Raw genomic sequence first — 24,233 nt, 5'->3', positions numbered from 1 at the left:
TTATGAAGTTGTAAATGGAGTCATTACAGAGATAGTAATACCAACGTATAATTACTACTAGCAATTAGGGAAGGGCCTTTTAGTCATACTGTTGGACCAGCAGGACACTGCATAGAGGGTAAAAGTCAAGTCAAACAATAATCTTCAAAACCATATCCTAGATATCTATCTCCCCAGTTATCAGTTTTCCCAACTGCAATCCAAACTTAGGGATCAACTGCCAGGCAGCCTTATTCTGCCCTAGAAAAGGGACCTTGCAAAATGTTTTCTTCAGAAATTCGGTTTATTAAGGGAATCAGTCCATGACTAGCCCTCCCTCTTGCATCACCAGGAAAACAAGGAAGTCTGAGCTGGCTAAGTCACTTTCCACTCCCAATCAGCAGGGGTGACTCAGCAGCCTAGAGACTGGAGCTTGATATGACATAGGTCAGTATTTTCCCAGATGCTGCTTGCTCCCTAGAGATCTCAGCTTCACTCTGAGGAAAAAAGCTCTGACAGACCTGAATTCACATTGGAGTGAGCAACTTTCAGTACACAGCACTTTCGGCTATTGGTAAGAGGTTCTCCTAAAATGCAAAATGAGGAGACACAGGAAATTTCCTTTACAGTATCATTATCCCTCAACCTCCTCCAATGCATGCCTAGGCTAAGCCTGCAGGCTTGGGTTTTTTCTTTATTAGTATGTTTACACAATCAGGAACCTGCTCTACCCTCTCCCTCTGCCTCTCTTCCCTTTCTCTCCATCTCAGACCTTTCCTCCCTTGTAATGTCTCTATGTCCAAAGTGAACTAGGTGATTTGTTTATATAAAATGTCATTTTGTCTCCATTGACAAGAAAAGGACATTTTCACAAAAAACAAAACAAAACAAACAAAAATAAAGCATGTTTACATAGAGGGAAGGGGGCAGTGTGATCTCTAATCAACGCCCTCTGTTGCTGCCTCAAGAAAGAAACACTCAGGCAATCACTTGAATACTGCCTCTTGCAAGAGGGAAGCAGCTTATACCTCTCTCCAATTTCTAAAACTGAAATTTCAAGATCTTTGCTTAGCTAGGCCAGATTACTAAGTAGCACATTTCACAGAGAGAACAGCAAGTAGATCAGTTTGATTGAAAAAAGAAGTAAAATGAAATATTACTTCAAGAAAGGTAGGTGAGGGGCAGCTAATTGGTATAGTGGATAAAGCACCAGCCTTGAAGTCTGGAGGACTTGAGTTCAAATTTGATCTCAGACACTTAACACTTCCTATCTGTGTGACCCTGGGCAAGTCACTTGACCCCAACAAGGGAAGGGAAAGGAAGGAGAGGGGAGGGAAGGGGAGAAGAGGAGAGGGGGGGAGGGAGAGAGGGAGGGGAAGAGGGAGGGGGAGGGGGAGGTAATAAAGGTAAGTGAGAGTCATAATTGTGGAGGGCCTAACTGAGGATTTTGTATTTTATCCTAGGGGCAACTACTGATGAATCAGAGAACAACATGGTGAAGTCTATAGTTTAGGAATATCAATTTGGAAGTTTCGTGGAGACAGGCTTGAATGGGGGATAGACTGTGAATTAAGGAGGAAGTTACCACAATGGTCTTGGGGAAAGGTGATGAGCAAGGGTAGAGTCTATGTGAATGGAGAGAGGGGATGGGCACAAAAGATATAGTAGGAGGATTTGGCAACTGGAAAAACAACCTACAAAATAGCTACAACAATAGATAAAGAAAAAAACCAACTAAACCTGAAAACAATTGATGTGAAAGTATGATGACTAAGCCTAGCCCCAAAGAAGAAATATGATAATATTCTATGCCTTCCTTTCTTTGGAGATATGTAGAGACCACAATATAGAATGTTGCCTTTGATTAATATATTGGGTCTTTTTTTTCCTTCCTTATTGTAACAAACTCTCTGGGATGGGAAGGAGGAAGAATATATTGAGAAATGCAAAACATAAAATTTTTTAAAATGTAAAGAATGTGAATGACAAAAATATCAATAAAAGTTTATATTAAAAAATAGGATATGACAACTGATAGGGAAAGGGAGTGAGAAGAATTGTGGATGACTTCAAGACTATAAATATGAATGACTAAAAAAAATGCTGGTAGTTTCAATAGAAATAGAAAAGTTTAGAAGAAAAATGGAATTTAAATCAGGAAGTCTCATTATAGGGAGGAGGAAAGACCTGGAGTGGAGAGTATCAAGATGGAGCTTCAAGCCCCACATTTCCCTCTCTTAAAAATGAATTCCCTTTCAACCTACATGTATAGGGTTTGGGTATTGAGATAGAAAATCTAGCAGCTGTAGAAATGAAAGGCATAACAAGATACTGAGAGGACATAAAAACAAAAAAATGAAGGGGGCATTGAAGAAGCAAGGAAAGGTTCAAACATTTCCCTTAATCAAGCCTTCCTTCTAAAGAGGCTTCTTCTCTTCACTTGGCCATACCCCTAAAACTGCTAGATGTCTCATATAGTGATCTCATAGGCTAGTATTCTGGTTTTTCCACCCTACTTTATACTGTCTTGAGGTCCTTTATACTGACCCCGAGGTCCTAGGAAGACTATGACTGTTGGTTTTATGTCTCAGGATCCTTCTTGGATGGCAGTTAGAGAAACAATTCCAATCTAGGGTCTCCCCTCCCAGGAAAAGGTCAAGTATTACTCACCGGCTTTGCAGGTACAACTGGCATAAAGGTATCCGTGTCTTCGGAGTAGTCTACACTGGCCGTAAGGGCCACAGTCATTGAAGCAGGGAGACAGAGACAGAGAAGTCTCCACACTGGCTCGAACGTGCTGACACTCACTGTAGAGGACAGAGGAGCCATAAGTAAGCATAGCTCTTTAGAAACTAGCAGCTAGTTAGCAATTGGATCCAATGCTCTTTCTATTCTGTGCTTTGTGCTAGCTCAGTTTTGCCTTCCACATCTTCCCCCTCTTTTGTTTTCTAGCCATAAAGGCTGCCCTTCCCCATATTAGCTTCCTAAGGCTTCTGCAAAGGAGTAGGAAAGCCCCTATTTTATGTAAAATTAAGATGGAGTACAATACAATAAAAAGAGCACTGGAATGGGGGCCAATTGTCTTGGACTTGAGTCTAGGCTCTGATATTTATTAGCTGTTTCTTGAGCAAGATACTTAGAGCCTCCATTTCCTTATCTGTTAAATGGGGACAATAATATTTATATTACCTAACTCACAGAATTATTAAAAAAAGAAAGTGCTTTGTAGATTATAAAGAGCTAAAGAAAAAAAAAAACTGTTAGCATTATTATCATTACCATCCTTTAATAGTCATATTCCTGCTAGTGACTAAAAGAAGGCAAGAAAGATCACACAGGGAACGAGCACCCAATCAACAGAAAGGAAGAGCCTGCTACAAAATTTGGCCCTTAGGAAACCTCATGTATGACCAATTTGTTCCGTCCTTATCCATGAGACACTCACCTCAGGTTCTTGGGGCAGATGAGCTGTAAGGAGAGGTACCAATTGCCCGTCTCTGGATAGGGGACAGAAAGCATGGCCTCACGAGAAGAGTCAGACAGGTACAAAGAGTATCCTTCGAAAAAGGCTAAAGGGACAAAGGTAAGAGGTGTTACTGTTGGTTAGTGACGCTTTTAGCGAGATAGGAAGAACTAGAGAACTAAAGATACAAAACTTCCTCCCCCTGTTATACTGTTACCCATTTCCCCTACTTTTCAAGCTGGGTTGAGGGGTCTAAAGTAGAGATGAAGTAACTCTTCCTATGTCCTTCCACAGTATAGATGTTCGAGGGACAGGGGTCTTTGCTTTTTTCTTTTTTTTTTTTTTTTTTGGCTGAGGCAATTGGGGTTAAGTGACTTGCCCAGGGTCACACAGCCAGGAAATGTTAAAGTGTCAGAGGCCAGATTTGAACTCAGGTCTTTCTGACTTCAGGGCTGGCAATCTATCCACGGTACCATCTAGGTGCCCTGGGATCTTTCCTTAGGAGTGCTTTCTCCTCCCCAAAAAGGAACCCGAGCTTCTACTTAATTCCTGTACCTGTAGTGCAGTTTTGAGAGGTATTGAGGCTGAGGACAGGCGAGGTGGCACTCAAGCAACCCACCACTGAAATGTTACTACCCAGAGTCTGCAAGGAACAGATTCCAATAGTTAGTCTTAGGCCTCTAGACCTACCCCACCAAGAATCTAGATCAGAAGTTACAGAAATATATGTAACCCCCATCCCTGTGTCCCCCCTCCTCTTATCCCTAAAATGACAAGTTTGGACAGTCTGATTGCTAAAGGCCTTGCCTTCTCCCCTCTCTCTAAAGCACAGTTTAAATCCTTTCTCAATGAAACTTTCCTTGACCACTTCCTGTTAGTCAGTCTTTCAATCTCCAGTTTCTTTCCCTGAATACGGTCAAATGAATGTTTCTGATGTACAGGTTGAATTGCATCATTTCCTGACCCAAAAACCTTTAGTGATTTCATACTTCCTGGAGGATACAGTCCAAGGTTCTCTCTAATTGAGCATCACCTTATCTCTCCAACCATATTCTATATTTCTTCCTATGATTTGTTCCATTTTTCTGTGAAACTTATTTCCCTTTCTTTCTTTCCCAGATATACCTAGTGATTCCTTTCCAGGTCCCTACTTCTCTCTTTGGGTCTACTCACCTTGCTCCTAAAGGCTTTCTCAAATCTTTGTTTCTGCTCTGGAAGCTACTCATCCTGGAATCCTAATCCTGTCCCATAATTCCACACCTGCTTAGGCTCTATCTATAGAAATTTTATCTATTCATCCTTCAAAAGTCCTGCTGAAATCCTTTCTTTCATGAAACTTTCTCTTCCTGTAGTATTCTTTGCCCCCAGGATTCAAAACATTTTGGTTTTATAATACTTCTACACTTAACACAGTCTTCCTTGTATTGCATTTCTCTGTAACTGGACCAATGCTCATTCATCTCTTTTATCTCTTTCACTGCTTGCTCAGAACAAGGTCCTACACATAACAAGCATTTTGTAAATGACTGCATAAATGCTCCTCCTGCTAGACTGGAGATTCCTTGAAGTAAGGACCCTCTTTTCTCACCCTCCCCCCCCAATAATACCTGCCACAAGGCTGGACAAACAATAGGCATTGGATATTTAAAGAACTGACAATTTAAAGAACCTGCTAGAGCAAGGTATTTGAAAAACAAGTCTCTCATCAAAGAGAAAATGAATATATTGCAAAGTCTAGGGGCTGAGGTGAAGTTGTTTAGGGAGTCCGAACTAAGCTTGGCCACCAGCAGTGGGCACACTGCCCCTGGAGACATGTACCATCTCTGAAAGCTTCCTCATGTCACATCACAATCTCTCTCCCCACTCCCTGCCCCACAACCCCCACCCTAGGCAGGCACCGTATTGAGCTTCAGGCTGACGATGAGAGTGCTGCCACTGTCCATGCCTGTGTTGAGATTGATTGGGAACAGGGTGGGCAGCCTGGACCATACGGTGATCCCAGAGCCGCTTAGAGGCCAGAAGCGCACGGAAACCACATCCAGCTCTTCCCGAATAACTGGGTAACTGAGGAGGCAGAAGCCACTTAGGGCCGAGGCATTTCGGAAGTCCCCGACTGGGGAAAATGGGCTGCTGCCCACACCCATCTTCTTGCCAAGGTGCCAAGGACTTCGCCCCATGGTCAGGGAGGCGGATGAGGCATTGAGACTCTGGTTCAGGCTGGCGTAGGAGATGACCAAGGGCCCCAGACTCCCTGGCTGGCATACTGTCCAGAGAACAAAGGGAATGAAAGTCAGCAGCTAGGAGAGAGGGAAGTTGCAGACCTAGGAAAGAAGAGGTTTGAAGGGGAATACAATGAGGGAAGGGGAGAGACCTTTGGCAAGTTAGAGAAGAAAAACAGGTCATTCAGCCCAGTAGGGCATCACTTGCACCAAGCAGGAAAAGGGGATATCTTAGAAAAGAAAGGCTCAGTGGTTTCTGAGAGACAAGAAGGAGAAGATGAGGATTACTTTCAGTCATGGAAAGGAGGGGGGTTTGGGGAACATGCGTCAAATCATCCTAAGAAAGAGCCAGGGGAAGAAAATAGGCTATCTCAAGAAGCAAATCTCAGGAGGGATTTGCAAACTGTACCATGGTAGTGTAGAGAGTATGGCTAGCATTGATTTTACATGTGACTTAGTTAATAGTGACAGCTGAACAGTTGTTGTAAAAGAGATTTAGGAATAACTAAATGATCCTTGCCAACCAATCCCAAGGTGATGGGGAGGGAATGTTTTGAATAAAGAACTACAGGGTGGCAGCATCTCCTTCCCAAGCCTCAAAAATTTATTGTAGAGTCAGGATGTATTGTAAGGATGGTGATAAGCCAGGGGCTGGCCAACCTGTGAAGGAGGCAACAGCATCGAAGGTCACGCTGACGTTGGGTTCTGCCCTGCCCTCAGCTGTCACCTGTAGCCATGTGTCCCAGGGGGGTGCAGGTAGGAGCAGGCGGCAGGGCTCCTGCTGGTCTGTACAGCTGAAGACCTTCTGAAAGGACTGGGGCAGGGTGTTGGGCCCAACAATGAGGCGTACTGGACAGACCTGGCTCCCATTAGACACACAGCTCCTCAGCTCCAGTTGGAGGTCTAAGGCGTACTTTGGGATGAAGACCCTGTAAGCCAAAGGGATCGTTTGGTGATAGTCCTTCCCATGCAGTTGCTGGGGAAGCCCAAGCCCAGGCCTTCACCAGTCTCCATGGTCCCCTCCATCACCCAACTCACTATCCTCCGCCTCATCATTTACAGTCTCTCCCCTACTCCTTTTGCCACTTGTGTCCTAGTCTGGGACTGAGAATTGGGAGCCTTGTTATCCTAATGCATTATTTACCAACTTTAGGCTTCAGTTTTGCCTCCACTATTTCCTGGGAACTTTTCCAAGCTTGTTTCCTATTATTCTCCTTCACACAGTCTTTATTCTCGGCAAACTGACCTGCTAGCTGTTTTATCCATTCAAGACACCTATTCTCCCACCTCCACGCCTAGAATGTCTGCCGCTTCTCAGCCCTCCCGACCTCCTATCTCTGCTTCTCAGAATCTCTTTCAAAGTTAATTTGGGGGCCACCTCCCAAAGAACATTTTTCGTAATTGATGCTTTCCCACCACCTCCTTACTCCCAACTTTGTTAGTGTCCTTTCTAATGGAAACTACTTTGTACCTAACTTTTATATACTTTGTATTTACTTATCTGTATATGTTGTATCCTTCCAGTAGAGTGTAAGCTCCCAGGGGACTGAGACTGTTAGACTTTGCATCCTCAGCATATATCACAGTGCCTTGCACATAACAGGTATTTAATAAATGTTTCTGAACTCAACTGGATATTGTGAGGATCAAATAAGATAATGCTTTTTTTGGGGTGGGAAAGGGGACAGAGAACTGTGACACCAACAGATGTGCCTCTAAAACTCTAGATTCAACCAGATCTGACGGCCATTACACTCTTGAGTGCAGGGCCCTAGACTTGAGGACTCTGACCCCCAACTCACTTGAAATGTCTCAATTGGGAGCCAGAGAGGGTCTGCAAGAGGGATATGTTGGGCTCTAGAATGGTAACATCAGTCAGTCGGAGCACCAGCATGTCTGGTTGGAAGATGTAGGTACAGGGGGAGGCCACGCCCTAGGGAGAAATGAGAAAGGGAGGGTGGATAATGCTGGGTATATTTTTCAGAAATGGCTTGCTGGGGGGTCTTCATGGGGAGAAGTCACCATGTTATTGAACTCCTAAAGGAGAGAGGAGAGGTCATTGTACTCTATGTGTGGGACCTCCAAGGGAAAGAGAAGGCAACATCAGGGATAGACTCTCATGTTGGAGGGACCTGGGAGGGTAGGGAAGGGAAAGACCTCCTCATTCTTACCTTTACTTCTATTTTCTGGGGTGAGCGGGGCAAATGGGCTGCGATGAACCAGTCGCCAGGCGCAGGGTTGGAGACATTGATGATAGTGTTGTTGTGTATTAACTTTATAGAAAATGAGGGCCGGACAGTGGTGTTGGCCGGGAACTTAGTGCCCAGAGGGTTGATGACCGGAGGAGCACCATAACGGAAGTGGCTAGAGGCAGAAAGAACAGACAGGCATCAAGACCATGCTCCTCCTCCCCCAGCAATGAGGACTGATGGGAACAAATGGTTAGAGTTGAGCTCAAGGTCTTGGACAGTCCCGGCCAAGGCTGCGTAAGGGAGCCAGATAAAATGCAGGCTGGGGCCTCCCTCAGGAAGCTGAGAGGAGTGGGAAATATGCCAGTGAGGGGCAAAACTGGCTGAAAGGCAAGGGTGTGGTAGGAGGGGGAGGGGAGCCATGAGGGGCAGAAGTGGAAGTTTACTGAAAGAGTGAGAGGCTGTCACATACACGGTGATCTCCACATCTGTGCACTCAGAGCCTGGGCCCTTGAATGCCTGTAGCAGCCAACGGAGCAGCATTGTGTCAGAAGGCACCCGGAAGTGGTAGAGCTTGGTGTTGCCATACCAGCTGTAGAAGGCCAGCTTCTGGGGGCTCTGGACAAAGTACTCATACGAATATATCAGGTCTGGGGGGGAGGAAGAATGATCATTTAAAGCGGGGCAGTCTGTGGAGGACTGCTCCTTCCCTGCTTCAAACAACACTCCCAATCCTCCCCTTCAACATGCTGCCCTCCCCAAATATAAGCAGACACAAAGAGCACCAGGTTCTGGGCTGAGAAGGATGGATAAAGGGAGGTGCCCACCATCTATCCTGAGCACAGCGGGCTCGAGTCACTGACACTGTGCTGTCAGTGAGAAAATGCTATCTCTACTCATCAGTTATTGTTCTGTGTGTGAAAGGCCACTGGGTGGTCTCAAAACTGTAGCAAGCCAGAATGGAGTCCCAGCTCCATCATCTAGTAGTGTTATGATTTTGGTAAGTCACTTGACCACTCTAGGCCTCAATTTGCTTCATTTGTAAAATGAAGAAAAATCTTTCCCAATTCATCTCATAAGACTGTTAGGTAGGCTGGTGGACTTGTAGAAAAGAGATCCAGGTTCAACCCCTGCTTCTGACATGCACTGGTAGTGTGGCCCTGGGCAAATGATTTAATCTCTTTGAACCTCAGTTTCTTTATTTGAAAAATGGAGTTAATACAACTTGCAATATCTATTTCACAAGGTTGCTATCAACTGAAATAACATACATAAAGTACTTTGCAAATATTAAAGTACTACACAAATGTCAGCTAATATAATTATTGTTGTTGTAAAAGTAGAAAATACTATATAAATTAAACTACTACTATTATTAACAGTAATTTATAAGGGAAAAGGAAATAAGCATTTCGAAAGTACCTACTATGTGCCAGACACTGTGCTAAGTACTTTCTACAAATATTACCTCATGTGATCTTTACAACAACCCTAGGTGATAGGTGCTGAGGAAACCGAGGCAGACTGAGGTCAAATGTTTGGGGTCACAGAGCTAGAACTAAACTTAGGTCTCCCTGACTCTAGGTCTAGTATTTTAAGCTGGATCTTAGCTGCATCACTTAGCTGCCCCAATTTAGACATGACAGAAACATACTACTTTACCAAATAGTTTAAATCCCTTACCTGGCATTTCAATTGCTCTACAATCTGGCTCCTATCAATTATTCAAATGGTATCTTTTTTATTATTTTCCTTTACATATTCTACATTCGACTCAAACTGAACTACCCCCTACCTCCTATTCTTATATCTTGTCTAGTGAGTTCATGTTTTTGCTGATAACATTTCTCCATACCTAAAACAGACTTCCTACCCAGCAACACCAATTGAAAAATCTTCTTTCCTTCAAGCCAAATGCAGGTGTCATGTCTTCTGTAAATCCTTCTGGACTTCCTAAGACTTCACATTTCAACCGAAAATGATCTCTCAAATTTCTCCTAGCACACTTTGCCCTGAACTATCTTTAATAAATTATCGCTATGTGTATCAATTTTTTCAAACCATATTTATTTGGATACATCTCATTTCTACCCCCTTCCTTCTATAATAGATCGCTGGTTCTCTGGGAATAGAGTCTATGCCATAGCTATCTCCATAATCCAGCACTATGCCTTTTTCACATGTTTAAGAAAAGTGTTGAAATTGTTTAACTAATTAGGGCAGAATGATCTTTATTTTACATTGAGGAAACTGAGGCTCAGAGAGAAATTAATTTCTCAGGCTTGCACACACTAAATCAAGTCTCTCTACTCCCAAACAGGACTATTTCTACTGCATCATTGCCTCAGGGACATTTTCAGCCTGAGCTGAGTGAACTCTAGCAACAAGTCCCAAAGGAAAATACGTGGTAGATCCCAGGTTCTAGAGAACAGCAGCAGCTGTTTTACCACCAGGTTACTGGAGTTCGGATAAATATGGCGCATTGAGTGTTCTCACCATGATAATCACCATGGAGCTGAAGTGAGGGGGAGGGAACAGTTAAATATCCTGCTCTGTAAACACAGGAGGTATTCAGTACCAGGAGGGTTTAGGTTGCCCTCCTCCTGAGCAAAGAGGTATGGAGAAAGATATAGTCTTGCCCTTAATTTAAAGAGTGTTTCCAAGCTCTCAACAGTGGTGTCAACCTATGGTAAGCCCATGGTGCTCCTCTGATCCCTTTTCCCTGGAAACTCAAAAGAAGCAAAGAAAAATCTTGCTTAGGTCAGATAGGCTTCTCTTAGCCAGAGACTCCAATACCAAGATGAGGGGTGTACAGGATAGAAAACTTAGAGGCTTGAGACTCAAATTTCTTTATCAGAAGGACCTACGGAAGAAGGGGATGGTAGACAGTCTTGAAGTCTTCTGATCAATCTCCTAGTCCTGCTGTCTTGGCAGAGGCTATCAGGGAGATGGCTAAAGTGACTGAATCCTGAAGAAAAATGCTACCATAACACAACTAGGGTCAGGGACAGATTGATTGCCTTGAGTCAATGCCTTTGGGATGGACAGCAAAAACGGGGACCAATGACTGAAGGGAACTGACAAGTGGGAAGAAGAGATAAACTCCTTATAGGACACCAATTACTAGGAGACTTCCTGCTCCTCACTGGAGGAGCATTAATCATTGCTCTCTTATAACTGTGGAAAAAACACACAAAGAGTGAAGGCACTTGTGTAGGGTCACACAATAAACAGTGACAGAGCTAAATTCAGGTCTTCTTATATCAAGGATCCTCTTAAATGGGGATAATTAGCCTGGAGAAGAAGAGACTTAGGTATATGATGATCATATTAAAATATATTTTGGCTCTTTTATTATTTCTTGATATCTTGTGTAACTACACTATATTAGCTTTATCTGAAACATATAAAAAGATCCCGATTGGTGTGTCCCTAATCTACTTGATCCCACAGGACAAACCTTGGACCAATGGTTGGATGTTCTACGGAAGCAGATGTTATTTCAATATACGGAAGAACTTCACAAAATCAAAGCTTCACTACAGAGTATTTCTCTCTCACTGTCAGTTTTTGAGGGGAAAACTGCACAGCAGTGACCCACAGCATAGTGAGAAGTAGGTGTCAGGATGCCTGAGTCCCCTGGGTAGCTGACTCAGCCTGAACAGATCACATAGCCCTTGTGAGGCCCAGGGCCAACTCAGCTTCAGAGGGATTAAGCTAAGCCAAGGCCTCATTCCCACAGACCACATCAGGCTCAACTATATACCAACCCTTCACTGTGATACACATGCACACTCAGTGGGGCCCTCAGGAAAGGACAGGAAAATCTAGCCTTCTTCTCTGAATCTTTATGGTAGATTCATTCTTCCATGAAAGAACTGTTCCTCTAAGCTCAGGAGGTGATACTGGTGATAAGACAGCAAATTTGGGTGACATAGGACCAAATCCCAAGTTCTGTCTTACTCCCTATGTGAGGGGTCCATTTCTCTTTTTGAGACTCAGTTTATTCATCTCTATGTTAGAGATAGAAATATTGGGGATAGTATCCATTAAATAATTCTCTAAGTAATGCATAATGAACCTATTCCCCCTTTCCCTGAGCTTGAAGGCATCCATCCCTCAAACCCTAGATTATTCTATTACAGGAGGGTATCTTTGTCAATTTCTCATTAGGCCAGGTCCCTTCAATTACTTTTCATTAATAATCATTTTATTCATCATATTTATTTATGACATATTAATCATATGTCTCCAGTTTCTTTGAACAAAGCAATCAGATTCAATCTGGGTAAAGTTTCAATTTACCTCCTGCCTCTTGTCTCCTCTCCTCAGTTTTCTAGCCAAAGTCAGCCCTAGCCTCTTCAATCTCCCTTCTCTCTCTAAATCTCAGGACAATGTCATGAGAATTAATTTGGATTTAAGAAATATTTAGGGGCAGCTACTTGGTGCAGTGGATAAAACACCAGACCTGAAGTCAGGAGGACCTGAGTTCAAATTCATCCTCAAACACTTAATATTTCCTGGCTATGTGACCTTGGGCAAGTCACTTAACCCCAACTGCCTCAGAAAAAATAAAGGAAATATTTAAAATTAACTACTAGGCATATGGCTCAGTGTACAGTGGTACACTGTAAGGTAAAGACAAAGGTGAATTAGACAGATTCCTGCCCTCAAAGAGTTCATGGTTTGGAGAGAGAGGAGAGGGAAAAAAAATTATATATATATATATATATATATATATATATATATATATATATATATATATATATATATATATATATATATATATATATATATATATGTATATATACAGATAAATATTATGTAAATCTGCTCAATAAATCTAAGATGTGGGCATTCCCTCCAATGGTAAGTTAGTTCACTAATCCTATCCACCCAAACTACAATTCATCTACAACCTAACTAGAGACACTTTTGTTTGTATCCTTGCCACAGGGAATCCACTTCCTAGTGGTTTCTTCTCATTCTCCTGACACTGAATTTATATCAATGGCGTATACAAGCTGCCTTACTCCAACCAATAACCAACTCCTATCTTTCTCCCAGACATACATGTTTCTTATAATATCCTCTGCATGGCCTTCTCTGGCATAAATACCTCATTTGAAATAGATTGTAGTCTGCTCATATCCACCTCATGGTTCTTCATTACCCTCTGAGTGATCTCTAGCTTCAATTCTTTGGAGATCATGTTATAGCAACCCATAATACAAACAGTGTGATAATTACATAAGAGAGGTAACAGAATGTTATGGTTCTTCAGAAGAGAGCTCATTTCTGGAGAGGGGAGGAGGGAACGAATCAGGGAAGATTTCAAGGATGTAGCATTAGAACTGAGCCTTAGAGGTAGGGCTGCCTGTCAATAAACAGCCTGAGGCCAGAGTATAGACAAAGTATAAGGAGGATGAGAACAAAGGCCAGGAGTTGAACAAGTGGGGAAGATGTGTTAGGTAAACAGTGAGCCAGTCTGAGGTAGGTTATGTTTTCCTAAAGAGAGGCTGGAGGAATCTTCTGTTCTCTTAATCTATTATTCCAGGGAGGGAGGGAAGAAGGGAGGGAAGTAGGGAGAGAGGGAGTGAGAAGGAGAGGGAAGGGAGACAGGGAGGAAAGAATGAAGGGAGGAAGGAAAGAAGGAAGGAAGAAAGAAAGAGAGAAGGGGGAAGGAGGAAAGGAGGGAGGGAGGAAGGAAGGAAGAAAGGGAGAGAGGAAGGAAGGGAGGGAGGGAGGGAGGAAAAAGAAACAAATAGAATGAAGACTCAGATCACAGAGTTTTAGGAGGATGGGAACAGTTTTAATACAACTGGCTCTGGGTTGATGTTCTTAAAAAAAAAAAAAAATCTTAAATGATTTCCTAAAGCCAAAGAGGAACAGCTAGGGAACATAATGTGTTAGGCCTGGAGTCAGGAAGACATCTTCCCTGGACAAGTCACTTAAACCCTGCTTGCCTCAGTTTCCTCATCTACCCTCTTCATTCTTCATTACTCTCTGGATGATCCTTAGCTTCAATTCTTTGAATTGAATAAGCTGGAGAAGGAAACAGCAAATCACTTTATAATCTTTGCCAAGAAAACCCTAAAACAGGGTCACAAAGAGTCTGATGGGACTGAAAAATGAACTTTAAAAAAAAAAAAACCCATCTATAATCTATATAAAACCCATTTTTCCAGCCATTTCTTATACTAGTATACTTTCTTATACTATATTCCAATGACTGATCTCTATGCCTTTGTTTTTGTCAATTTCATTCTTCATGCTTGGAATGAACTTCCTCAACCCCAATCCATATCCTTTCCTCTGGGAGCACAACTCAGGCTCCCACTTCACCAGCAAGGTCATCCATTTCCAGCATCTAAAAGTGAGCTCCTTCCTCCTACGGCTCAGTGAATTTGATTTGTGTCACATCTATCTCTATTACCCATCACTGTTTCTCAAACACGGAAGGCATTTAAATAAATGTTTATTGTGAAATGAATTGGTCAGGGTAATGTTATGTGAATATGCATGTATTTCAATTCAATACAAAGAAGTTATTAATTACAACTCCACAGTAATATTGTAAAATCCTGTTATTAAGTCCTTGCCTGATTATCCCAGATAAAAATGCATTGTTGAAGAATGACTGTTGATCTGAAATAACTAACCCTCTCCATTACACTCAATTCTCCCTCCTAGCATTAAAGATATTAGGCCAGGTTTGAAGGGGAAAAAAAAAAAAAGAGGAAAAAAAAAAGATATCAGGACAGGTCTGCCTGTATATATGCACTTTCAAAGAGGTCAGAGAGAAGGAGTAACAGGGTCCTCCAAGACTGAGAGCAGCAATTCCAGACTAAACCTGGAAGCACAGTCTCTTTTGGTGGATGACATCTTCTACAATACAAAATACATCTTCTACATAAAGTAGTAGCACTGTTTTATGAAGGCTTCCTGTAGCCCCTAAAAAATGGCATTTTAATGTAGTCATACTGTCTTAAGAAGTTAAAGAAATAGACACAGGAGCTGTCCCAGAAATTACATCATTAGAAAAGTAGCTGGGAGAAGTAGAGTACCTTGAGGACACTGGCTGAGAAAATAGATAAGACTTGATTTTCTCCAAAGCTGCCTGAAGAGACCAGACACCTACAGCAGCAGCTTCAACTTCTTAGATATCCCTTTTCCTTGGAAGGGACAGAGATTTGATACTCCCATCTCATTCATATACATCCCCTGAAAGGATCAGCTTAGTAGACTTTTCTTTGGAGAATATCTTCCAGGAGATAAGACAGTGTCAAGGGCTCTGGATACACAATTTCAACCACCTCCAGTCTATTTTCCCTTGGGCTCCCAGGAGAAAAGGCATTTGATCAGCCAGTCTGGAGCCTTAACTAAGAGCTCAATGGCATGGCTCAGGATTATAATCCCACAGCTTCTGACAGTTACAGTTAGATGCAATTAAAACTTGGCTGACCTGCCCTTCATCCTAAGAAAGCTACAAGGGCAAAATGAGAGTAGTCTGAAGACCAGGATATCATGGATTAAAGGAAGGCAGAAAGATGACAGCTTGGGCACCAGTAGCAAAGAGTCCAGGAATGTGGGTGACTGTGAACATGAAAATATTTATAAACTCATCCACCTCTACAGCACTGTTTCATGCCAAGAAACTCTTCCAAATATCCACTAGAAAGCCCAGTTAAACAAGAGGGTGATGACTCACACTCCCCTTTCCACCACAAATTCAACAGACGCTCAAGAGATTACTATGTTCCAGACCCCGTGCTATAGAATACAGAAGGTATGGCCTGTATAAAAGGAAGCTTGCCATCTAGAAAGAAAAATTGATGCAGAATTGGAGACAAGTTTGGTGACTTCTTCAAAGATATCCTTCATAGAAGGGAGTAAGATTTGGGCCCAGGTACTACCACATCAAGTATACAACCCCATCACTCCTCTGGTTCTCACTCTAGTTTTCCAACCAGATTTAAATGTGCAAGAGGCCCAGTTCTTTGGTTCATGGATACATGGGCCACTGAGTAACCTCAGGCTATTACTCATAAACACCAGGGAAAGATAAGCAGGCCAGTGAAAATCACCCCTTACCCTGCCTATCTCCTCAAGAATTCCTTCATGGGGTAGCTGAGCAGGGCAGTGAGCAGAGAGGCCAGAAATTCAGGTCTGGAAATTCTTCCAGCTGCCATTCAAAATGTCAATCTCAGGTAAGCCTTTGGCCTGCGCCTGCTCCTGCCTCCTAGACTATATATTCTTGGGCCACAGTGAGATGAAAAGAACTAAAGCCAAGGAAAATAATAATTTCTCTGTGCTTACAACCAAAACTGTGGCACAGGTGGAATCCATGGGAGCCTATGGTTCTCCTAAGGCTGGACTGTCCTTATTCCAAGAGCAAGTCTAGAATATGATTTGGAGGTAAGGAGATATAAGCACATTGAAGGTGGGAATTAGGGAGTAGGAGGTGAGACAAAGGATAAGCAAATGGCTAGTTGAAAGAGTCACTCTGGGACAAAAGACTCCCCTTTCCCCTCCCCTCCCCTCAAGAACAGGGTAGCAATAACTCAACTACTTGGGCTTTAGTCCTAAGGGAGAAAGGTAGAAGGAAGGAATGGAGTAACTGGTGCTGAAGCAATTAAATCAGGAATTCAATACTCAGAGAAGAAAAACAGACTTTCATTCCAAACAGTGCAAACCTAGAAGACACCAAACCCTGGAAAGAACAGGAGCTAGAAAGAAATATTTTAGAAAAGTCAAGGTGACAGTTGAAAATAAGGCTATAATCCACTGATCACAGGGGCCTCAAAATATACCTTTCCCACCCCCACCCCCAACTCTCTCTTCATCCTCTGCACTTCTGGGAAAAACTTTAAGCAGTCATCCAATAGCTTCCTAATTGCTCCATCTGCTTTCAGGATTCCCCTATCTGAACACAGAGCTGCCAAAATAATTCTAAAGCATGGATCTTTCCCTGTCCAAAAAACTTCATAGGCTTCCTATTTCTGATAAAATAAAATAAAAACATTTTAAGCCTATGATTTAAAGCTCTCTACAATATGGCTCCAGTCTATATCTTTCTATACATATTTCACATTATTCCTTTCTCATACTGTGGATTCCAACCAACTGCTCTACTTGGTACCTAAAGTCAGCATTCCATCTCCTACCTTTACACAGCTTGGCCTCCATAACAGGCACCTTGAGGGGAGAGAAGAAAGGCTACATATGCCAGGGAAGCCAAACCACCAATGCTACTACCACCAAGACCATCTTCAGACCCTGATGGGAATAGCCTGAGTCCAAAAACCTTGGAAAGAATCCCCAAGTACTCCTCAAATAGCAAGTTCCAGACCCCACAGTTATCACTGAGGGGATAAGTTATGGAGAGGGGGTATAATTTCCTCATGATCAATAAGCAACAGCTGCTGACTAACTGCTACCAAATAAGCACAGGAGCCCTGGGAGTGGAAACACCTTTTGCCTATCCCAGATCACCCATTCTGCTTCCCAGTACAGCTCCCATAACTATCATTTGAAGAAATGACTCCTGTAGAACTAGCCATCCCAACTATCTACCTTGTACAACAAAGGCAGGAGGCAGCAGCATGTCAGGAAGGTCGAACTACGACCACCATCACCACTTCCCTTCAGACTGTTGGGGGAAATTCCCTAGGTCTGGGAGCCTTGGAAGTGCAACCCAATGCCCTCAGCCATTATTTTTGGAGACAGATGCAACCTGGCAGCTGGTCCTGCAAGTGGTAATTACAGCTACTACTCAAGGCACAGAAAAGAAAGTTCTAGTTATGAGATCTTTGGTACTGTCAAAATGGCTCAGCATCAGAAATAAGTATGGTTTTATCAGTGGGAATAATAAGGAAGGGGCACTAACATTTATCTGTTTTGCCATTATATCTTAGGACCATGGGATCTTTCTATCGGATTTGTAGTTGAAAACTTCCTTAAGTTTCTTCCCCATTAGCATGTAAGCACTTGAGAGCTGGGGCTGTCTTGTTATTCTGTTGCTATTGTATTCCCAGTGTTCATCTAAGTGCTAAGTAAGAATTTATCAATGCTGGTTTCATTCATTCATGCTTAAAACACACTTCTTATCTCCTCATCTCAGCTTAACATCCTTAACTTTCTTTAAAGGTGAAGACTTGCCTAATCCCCCTAGCTGCCAGTTCTCTCTTCTTCAATTCTGTGTTTCCGTATTTCTGTACATATTGTGCCTCTCACAGGAACAGTTTTTCATTTTGACTCCTGAATAAATATAGAGCAGGTGCTTAATAAATCGTTGAGCTACCAAGCCAACAAACCACCCACTCGCCATCTTACTTTTTTGTCCCATATGAAAACTGAAGTAATATTCCCACTGCCAAAAAAAAGTTGTCATTTAATTTGGTCATTTGGTTTCCCCCATTCCCTGAAGCAATGCTCCACTAGAAAAGGAGGAGACAGAACATTAAAGAGAAGGAAGCCAAGAAGTGGCCCAAAAGTCTCCTGGGGCTCTCTCCGTCTGAGTCCTAGACAAATTCTTAGGGTTGAGAAAGGAAGAGAGAATTTCTGCAGGTCAAGTTTAAAGCTTACAAACTCTTAAGGGGCCAACAGTAAGACTTTGTTATGAGAAAAGAGAAAAGTCTCCAAAGGTCACAGCCCCACCCCAATTCATGAGTGTACCTGGATATCCTGGCAGGAAGAAGGAAATCAGCCAAGCACTTAAAAACCTCAGGAATTCTTTTCCAGAATCCAGTCCTCCAACAATTCAATCATTGCCCAATTAAATTAAACATTTATTAGGCTCCTACTACTTGCAGGACAGCCCAAGCTCAGCTCATTGTCTCTGACACAAAGTGTATTTTCACTCCTCTTGGCTTTACCTCAAAAGTACATCACGTTAGGGGAGCCTGGGGAAGCTTACCTGAAATCCCATGCTTGCATCGCTCAGCAAGGCCTCCTCGGAAAGAGTTAATTGTAGGGGAGGACGAAGGACTCAAACTGGCCTCACCACAAATTAAGAAGCCCCGCTAAAAGGCTATAGCTATGCACTACTTACACCAGCCTCCGGTCTGGAAGAGATTCTACACCTATCTGGACCAGCTCCAGAGGCCCGTGGGTCTAGTGTTTAGCACAGTACTTGGCACAAACTGTAGGGGCTTAATAAATGCTTGTCGGTTTTTGACTCAGGTCTCTAAGAACTTTTCAGGTCCTCAGAACCTGCCGAATATCTGGCCAGAATCTCCATCCCAGACTGGCTGCGAAGTGGGTTCTTGCCCTGGAGCCTGAAGAAAGCCCTGCCCCCAATCCTTTCTCAATTACAATCAGGAGCCCGCCCTTCTCCCAGGAAATTCTGATGGCTTCCTTCCCTTTCTGAGGAAGAACTTCTAAGAATGGCTCCCTGTAGCTTAAAATGCCTGCCGTTCTAGACTCACCCTTATTTTACAGAAAAGAAAACTGAGGCCAGATAGGGAAGTGACTTGGCCAAGGTCGCCCGGTGGCAGTTTTCGAACATCCAAACCTCCCCCTCCCCCGGGCGGCCGGGTCGCCCCCACCCGGGCGCAGGGGAAGGAGCAGGTGCACGGCCCCCGAGCACACACACGATCGCGAGGGGTCACCAAGAGGCGGGCGTGCGGCCCCCAGCTCGCCCCCCGCCCCACCCCCTGCGCCGCCGGGTCCCGCACGCCCGCCTCGGGCCCGGCTTCCGAACGGCGCGCCGGTCCCCACTCACCGGGGCCGCTGCCGCTCGCGTTGGCGGCGGGGACCGCGGCGGTGGCGGCGGCCGAGGGGGTCAGGCTGAGGAAAAGCAGCCACGCCAACGGCCCGGCCGCGACTCCGGCCCGGCCCATGGCTCCGCCGTGCTCGGCCCCTCTCTATCCGGCCAGCGTCCCCGGTCTCCGGCCGCCCGCGTCCCGGCCGCCGCAGCCGCCGCCGCTGCCGCCGCAGCCGCCGCCGCCGCCGCTTCTGCCCCGGGCTCCCATCGTCGCGGCGGGTCGGAGCCGCTCGCCGCCGCCAGCGCCCGGGGCCACTTCCGCCAGCCAGGCCCCGCCCCCTGCCCTGCCCTGCCCTGTCCTCCCCGGCCCCCGCGGGCCCCCCGCCGCTGGGCCCGGGTGGGGGGGGGGGAATGCGGCCCCCGCGGGGAGAGGCTGCGGGCGTTACACCTGTCTCGGCGGCGCCAAGTCCGCCGTGGGAATGCTGCCCGGGACGGTCCTTAGACCACTACCCTGTGGAGGAGAGAGCGGCGCCCGCACAGGGGAGACCTGGGCTCTCTGCAGATGCGGATCCACGAGCTTCGGGCCCCCTCTGTGAAATGGGCAGTCAGCTGCCCTCTCAGAGTCCGCCAATTGTCTACGGTGTACGCAGAGTGCGGACTGTGAGAGGAGACCCCTGGGGCTCCCAAGCCATTTCCCCTTCGGACGCGCTTCTTGACGTCTGTGGGTCTCAGCTCCTCCACCTGGCAGAGCCTCAGTTCCCCAGTCTAATAATTCCCACCGCACAACAACAACGGCCGCTTAAATCTGAGCGGGACTGGCCGGATAACCCGTCTGGGGAGAGAGGGGGGCAGCTTATTCTGGGACAGCTGAGGGCACAGTGGGGGGCATTTTGGATTAGAGTGAGGAGAACCAGAGTTCAAATGTGCCATCGGATACTAGCGTCTGTACCACTGGGCAAGACACAGTTCCTGTTTTCCTCAGTTTTCCCATCTGTTGAATGGGGATAATAATAAACACTTTACTCCCAGGGTTGTTGGAGGATTAAATTCGAGCTCTTAACTATTAACTATCATCAGTATTACTTCTATGTCTTGGTTAATTTCATAGTTTTGCTTTTTTCTCTTTTGTCTTCTAGTAGAAACTTGATAAATAGGGAAGGAGGGGGAACATTCAGGAATGATGGTAAAAATGGGAATTTAAGATGAAAAAATGATGTAAAAGTGAAGATTGAGTTCTTAAATACTCCACCTTACCTTAATACCAAGTCTGCCTCTATAAAACGAGGGGGGTTAGGACTAAATTATTTCTAAGATCTCTAAAAGCTCCAAAAGTTTAAATATTGATTCAAAGAAAGTTTGCAAAAACTTTAGCTATAATGGGTGTATCTATCCCTGTGGAGCTTTGTTGTAGTGTCTGAGGTGTATTCTGATAGGCCAGGTATAAGATGGGGTGAGATGAAAGCTCAAGGCCGGTTGGGGACCGTGGGTTTTCCCTCCCCCAGTATTTTAGGGTCTGAGAATGAGGTCAGATTACACCAGAGTTGGGTCTCAGAGGAGAAAGGTTAGGAGCTGGGAGGATGCATCAGGGATTATGCTTGAATGCTACGACTGTTTTTGCTTTTTCTTTTTATCCCCAGGACTTGGCTTAAATTCTGGCACATAGTAAACAGAATCAAGGTCAGAAGTTGAACAAGAAGAGGTTGCAATAGAATCACAGGCTCTCAGTGTTGGAAGAGTCCTTAGAGTCCATCCTGGATTGGGATGAGTCCTTTCTACCACATCCTGGAAACAAAACCGTTCCACCCCCACCCCTTAGCTTGAAAACTTCTTACGGAGGCCCAAGGCAATGCATTCAATATACATTTGGATAGCTCTAATTGTTCGAAGACTCCTCCTTTTATTAAGTCTCAGTCTTTGTACGCTCTGCCTACTGCTCCCAATTCTGCTTTCTGTGGCCATGGAACAGCCTTTCTCTTATTAGTTTAGATTCAATATTGAAATGAATGGAGGCAGTGCAGTGGATGGAGTGCTGGGCCTGGAATCAAAAAGACTCGTCTCCCTGAGTTCAAACGTGGCCTTAGAAATTTACTAGCTGTGTAACCCTGGATAAGTCACTTTAATCCTGTTTGCCTCAGTTCCCTCCTCTGTAAAATGAGCTGGAGATGGAAATGGCAAACCACTCACCAAATGGAAAAAGAAAGGAAAGGAAAGAAAGAAAGAAAGAAAGAAAGAAAGAAAGAAAGAAAGAAAGAAAGAAAGAAAGAAAGAAAGAAAGAAAGAAAGAAAGAAAGAAAGAAAGAAAGAAAGAAAGAAAGAAAGAAAGAAAAAAGAAAGAAAGAAAGAAAGAAAGAAAGAAAGAAAGAAAGAAAGAAAGAAAGAAAAGAAAAAGAAAGAATGAAAGAGCTTGTGGCTCAGTGTGTTCTCTACACTTTTACCTACTACCCTTGTGCTTTTTAATTCTTGCTTACCCTTCCCCACATTGACTTTGTGATGGTGATAAGGCAGTGTGCCCTAACTCTTTAGGAGAAATTATTTGTAATCACCGTTCTTACTATATCATATGAATATAGCAAACATTGCAACTTCTTTTTCTGAAATAAAACTTTTTATTTTCAAAACACATGCATACATAATTTTCTTTTTTTAAATTTTATTAATTTTATAATTATACATTTTTTTGACAGTATATAAGTGATGAGGGTTGGGGTCCCTCTAAGATTACTTTCTAATTGCCCAACCCATGACTGACCTTGATTCACAAATCCTGGTCAAAGGCACCCTTTGAATATCCGGGCCCAGCCCCACCATCAGCTCAGCTTCCCCCAGCCCTCACCTGATCTGAGCTAGCTGAAAAGCCCATCAGAACTGGGTACAGCCCATCATCTTCTAGGTATAAAAGAAACGAGCTGGACCGCCCTCATTGCAGGAGCCTTCCCAGCCAACACATGGTATCTTCCAGCCATGTAAGGGTTCCTGCCCGCCCAGCGGCCACCTTTGGCCCTGGCATCTTTCTAACTGAGCTTTATTTCAAAATTCCTACAATAAAACTTTTTATTCATAAATCTAGGTTTTTGGGCCTGTGAATTCATTTTACAGGGGACACTGTGCCTCATGGGATTATCTATGCGCCGAGAAATGGGGTTCCCCCTTTCCTTTCCCTCATTATAAGCATGAGTAATTTTTTTATAAAATTATCCCTTGTGTTCATTTTTCCAGATTTTCCCCTCCCTCCCTCTACTCCCTCCCCTAGATGACAGGCAATCCCATACATTTTACATGTGTTACAGTATAACCTAGATATATGTGTGTAAATCCAATTTTCTTGTTGCACCTTAAGTATTGGATTCCGAAGGTATAAGTAACCTGGGTAGATAGACAGTAGTGCTAACAATTTACATTCACTTCCCAGTGTTCCTTCTCTGGGGGTAGTTGTTTCTGTCCATCATTGATCAGCTGGAAGTGAATTGGATCTTCTTTATGTTGCAGATTTCCACTTCCATCAGACTACATCTTCATACAGTATTATTGTTGAAGTGTATAGTGATCTTCTGGTTCTGCTCATTTCACTCAGCATCAGTTCATGCAAGTCTCTCCAAGCCTTTCTGAATTCCTCCTGCTGGTCATTTCTTACAGAGCAATAATATTCCATAACCTTCATATACCATAATTTACCCAACCATTCGCCAATTGATGGACATCCATTCATCTTCCAGTTTCTAGCCACTACGAAAAGAGCTGCACAAACATTTTAGCACATACAGGTCCCTTTCCCTTCTTTAGTATTTCTTTGGGATATAAACCCAATAGTAGCACTGCTGGATCAAAGGGTATGCACAGTTTGATAACTTTTTGGGTATAGTTCCAGATTGCTCTCCAGAATGGTTGGATTCTTTCACAACTCCACCAACAATGTATTAGTGTCCCAGTTTTCCCACATCCCCAACAACATTCATCATTATTTGTTCCTGTCATTTTAGCCAATCTGACAGGTGTGTAGTGATATCTCAGAGTTGTCTTAATTTGCATTTCTCTGATCAGTAGTGATTTGGAACACTTTCATATGAATGGATATAGTTTCAATTTCATTATCTGAGAATTGTCTGTTCATATCCTCTGACCATTTATCAATTGGAGAATGGTTTGATTTCTTATAAATTAGGATCAATTCTCTATAGATTTTGGAAATGAGACCTTTATCAGAACCTTTAACTATAACAATGTTTTCCCAATTTGTTACTTCCCTTCTAATCTTGCATACATAATTTTCAACATTCACCCTTGTAAAACCTGGTGTTCCAAAATTTTTTCTCCCTTCCTTCCCCTGGCCCCCTCCCCTAGATGGCAAGTAATATGTTAACATGTGCAATTCTTCTATATATATTTCCACAATTATCATGCTACACAAGAAAAATCAAATAAAAAAGGAAAAAAATGAGAAAGAAAACAAAATGCAAGCAAGCAACCACAAAAAAGTGAAAATACAATGTTGTGATCCACACTAAATTCCCACTGTCCTCTCTCTGGGTGCAGATGGCTCTCTGTAAAGGGCTAGAACTGAGCAAATGCACTTGGATAATGGAGCACATGAGACTAATTGCCAATTGGACAATTCTCTATTAACATGTTTGAAGGATGACCCTCCCCAACTATTCGGTGCTGGCTGGATCCATGGGTGT

The 24,233-nt window shown here is 43.7% G+C and overlaps 1 protein-coding gene across 2 annotated transcripts in view; it reads right to left on the bottom strand.

The window, feature by feature from the left end:
- Window positions 1-19,769, bottom strand: part of PGAP6 (post-GPI attachment to proteins 6) — a 29,638-nt gene extending 9,869 nt beyond the window's left edge. Inside the window, exons 1-9 of one of the 2 annotated variants that reach the window (XM_074279815.1) lie at window positions 19,576-19,769; window positions 8,323-8,500; window positions 7,833-8,025; window positions 7,464-7,594; window positions 6,322-6,590; window positions 5,341-5,705; window positions 3,998-4,085; window positions 3,425-3,548; window positions 2,650-2,786 (exon numbers count right to left, since the gene is read on the bottom strand). In XM_074279815.1, the coding sequence (XP_074135916.1) occupies window positions 2,650-2,786; window positions 3,425-3,548; window positions 3,998-4,085; window positions 5,341-5,705; window positions 6,322-6,590; window positions 7,464-7,594; window positions 7,833-8,025; window positions 8,323-8,500; window positions 19,576-19,693 (1,603 nt within the window). In that variant the 5' untranslated portion in view covers window positions 19,694-19,769. The remainder of the gene's footprint in view (window positions 1-2,649; window positions 2,787-3,424; window positions 3,549-3,997; window positions 4,086-5,340; window positions 5,706-6,321; window positions 6,591-7,463; window positions 7,595-7,832; window positions 8,026-8,322; window positions 8,501-19,575) is intronic. The other variant, XM_074279816.1, reaches the window with a different exon arrangement.
- Between the last annotated feature and the right edge of the window lie 4,464 nt (window positions 19,770-24,233).

Source organism: Sminthopsis crassicaudata, chromosome 1 (assembly GCF_048593235.1).
Source record: "Sminthopsis crassicaudata isolate SCR6 chromosome 1, ASM4859323v1, whole genome shotgun sequence".
NCBI classification, from domain to species: Eukaryota; Metazoa; Chordata; class Mammalia; order Dasyuromorphia; family Dasyuridae; genus Sminthopsis; species Sminthopsis crassicaudata.
Note: the sequence above shows the minus strand (reverse complement) of the source record. Positions and strands in the feature narration are given on the sequence as shown.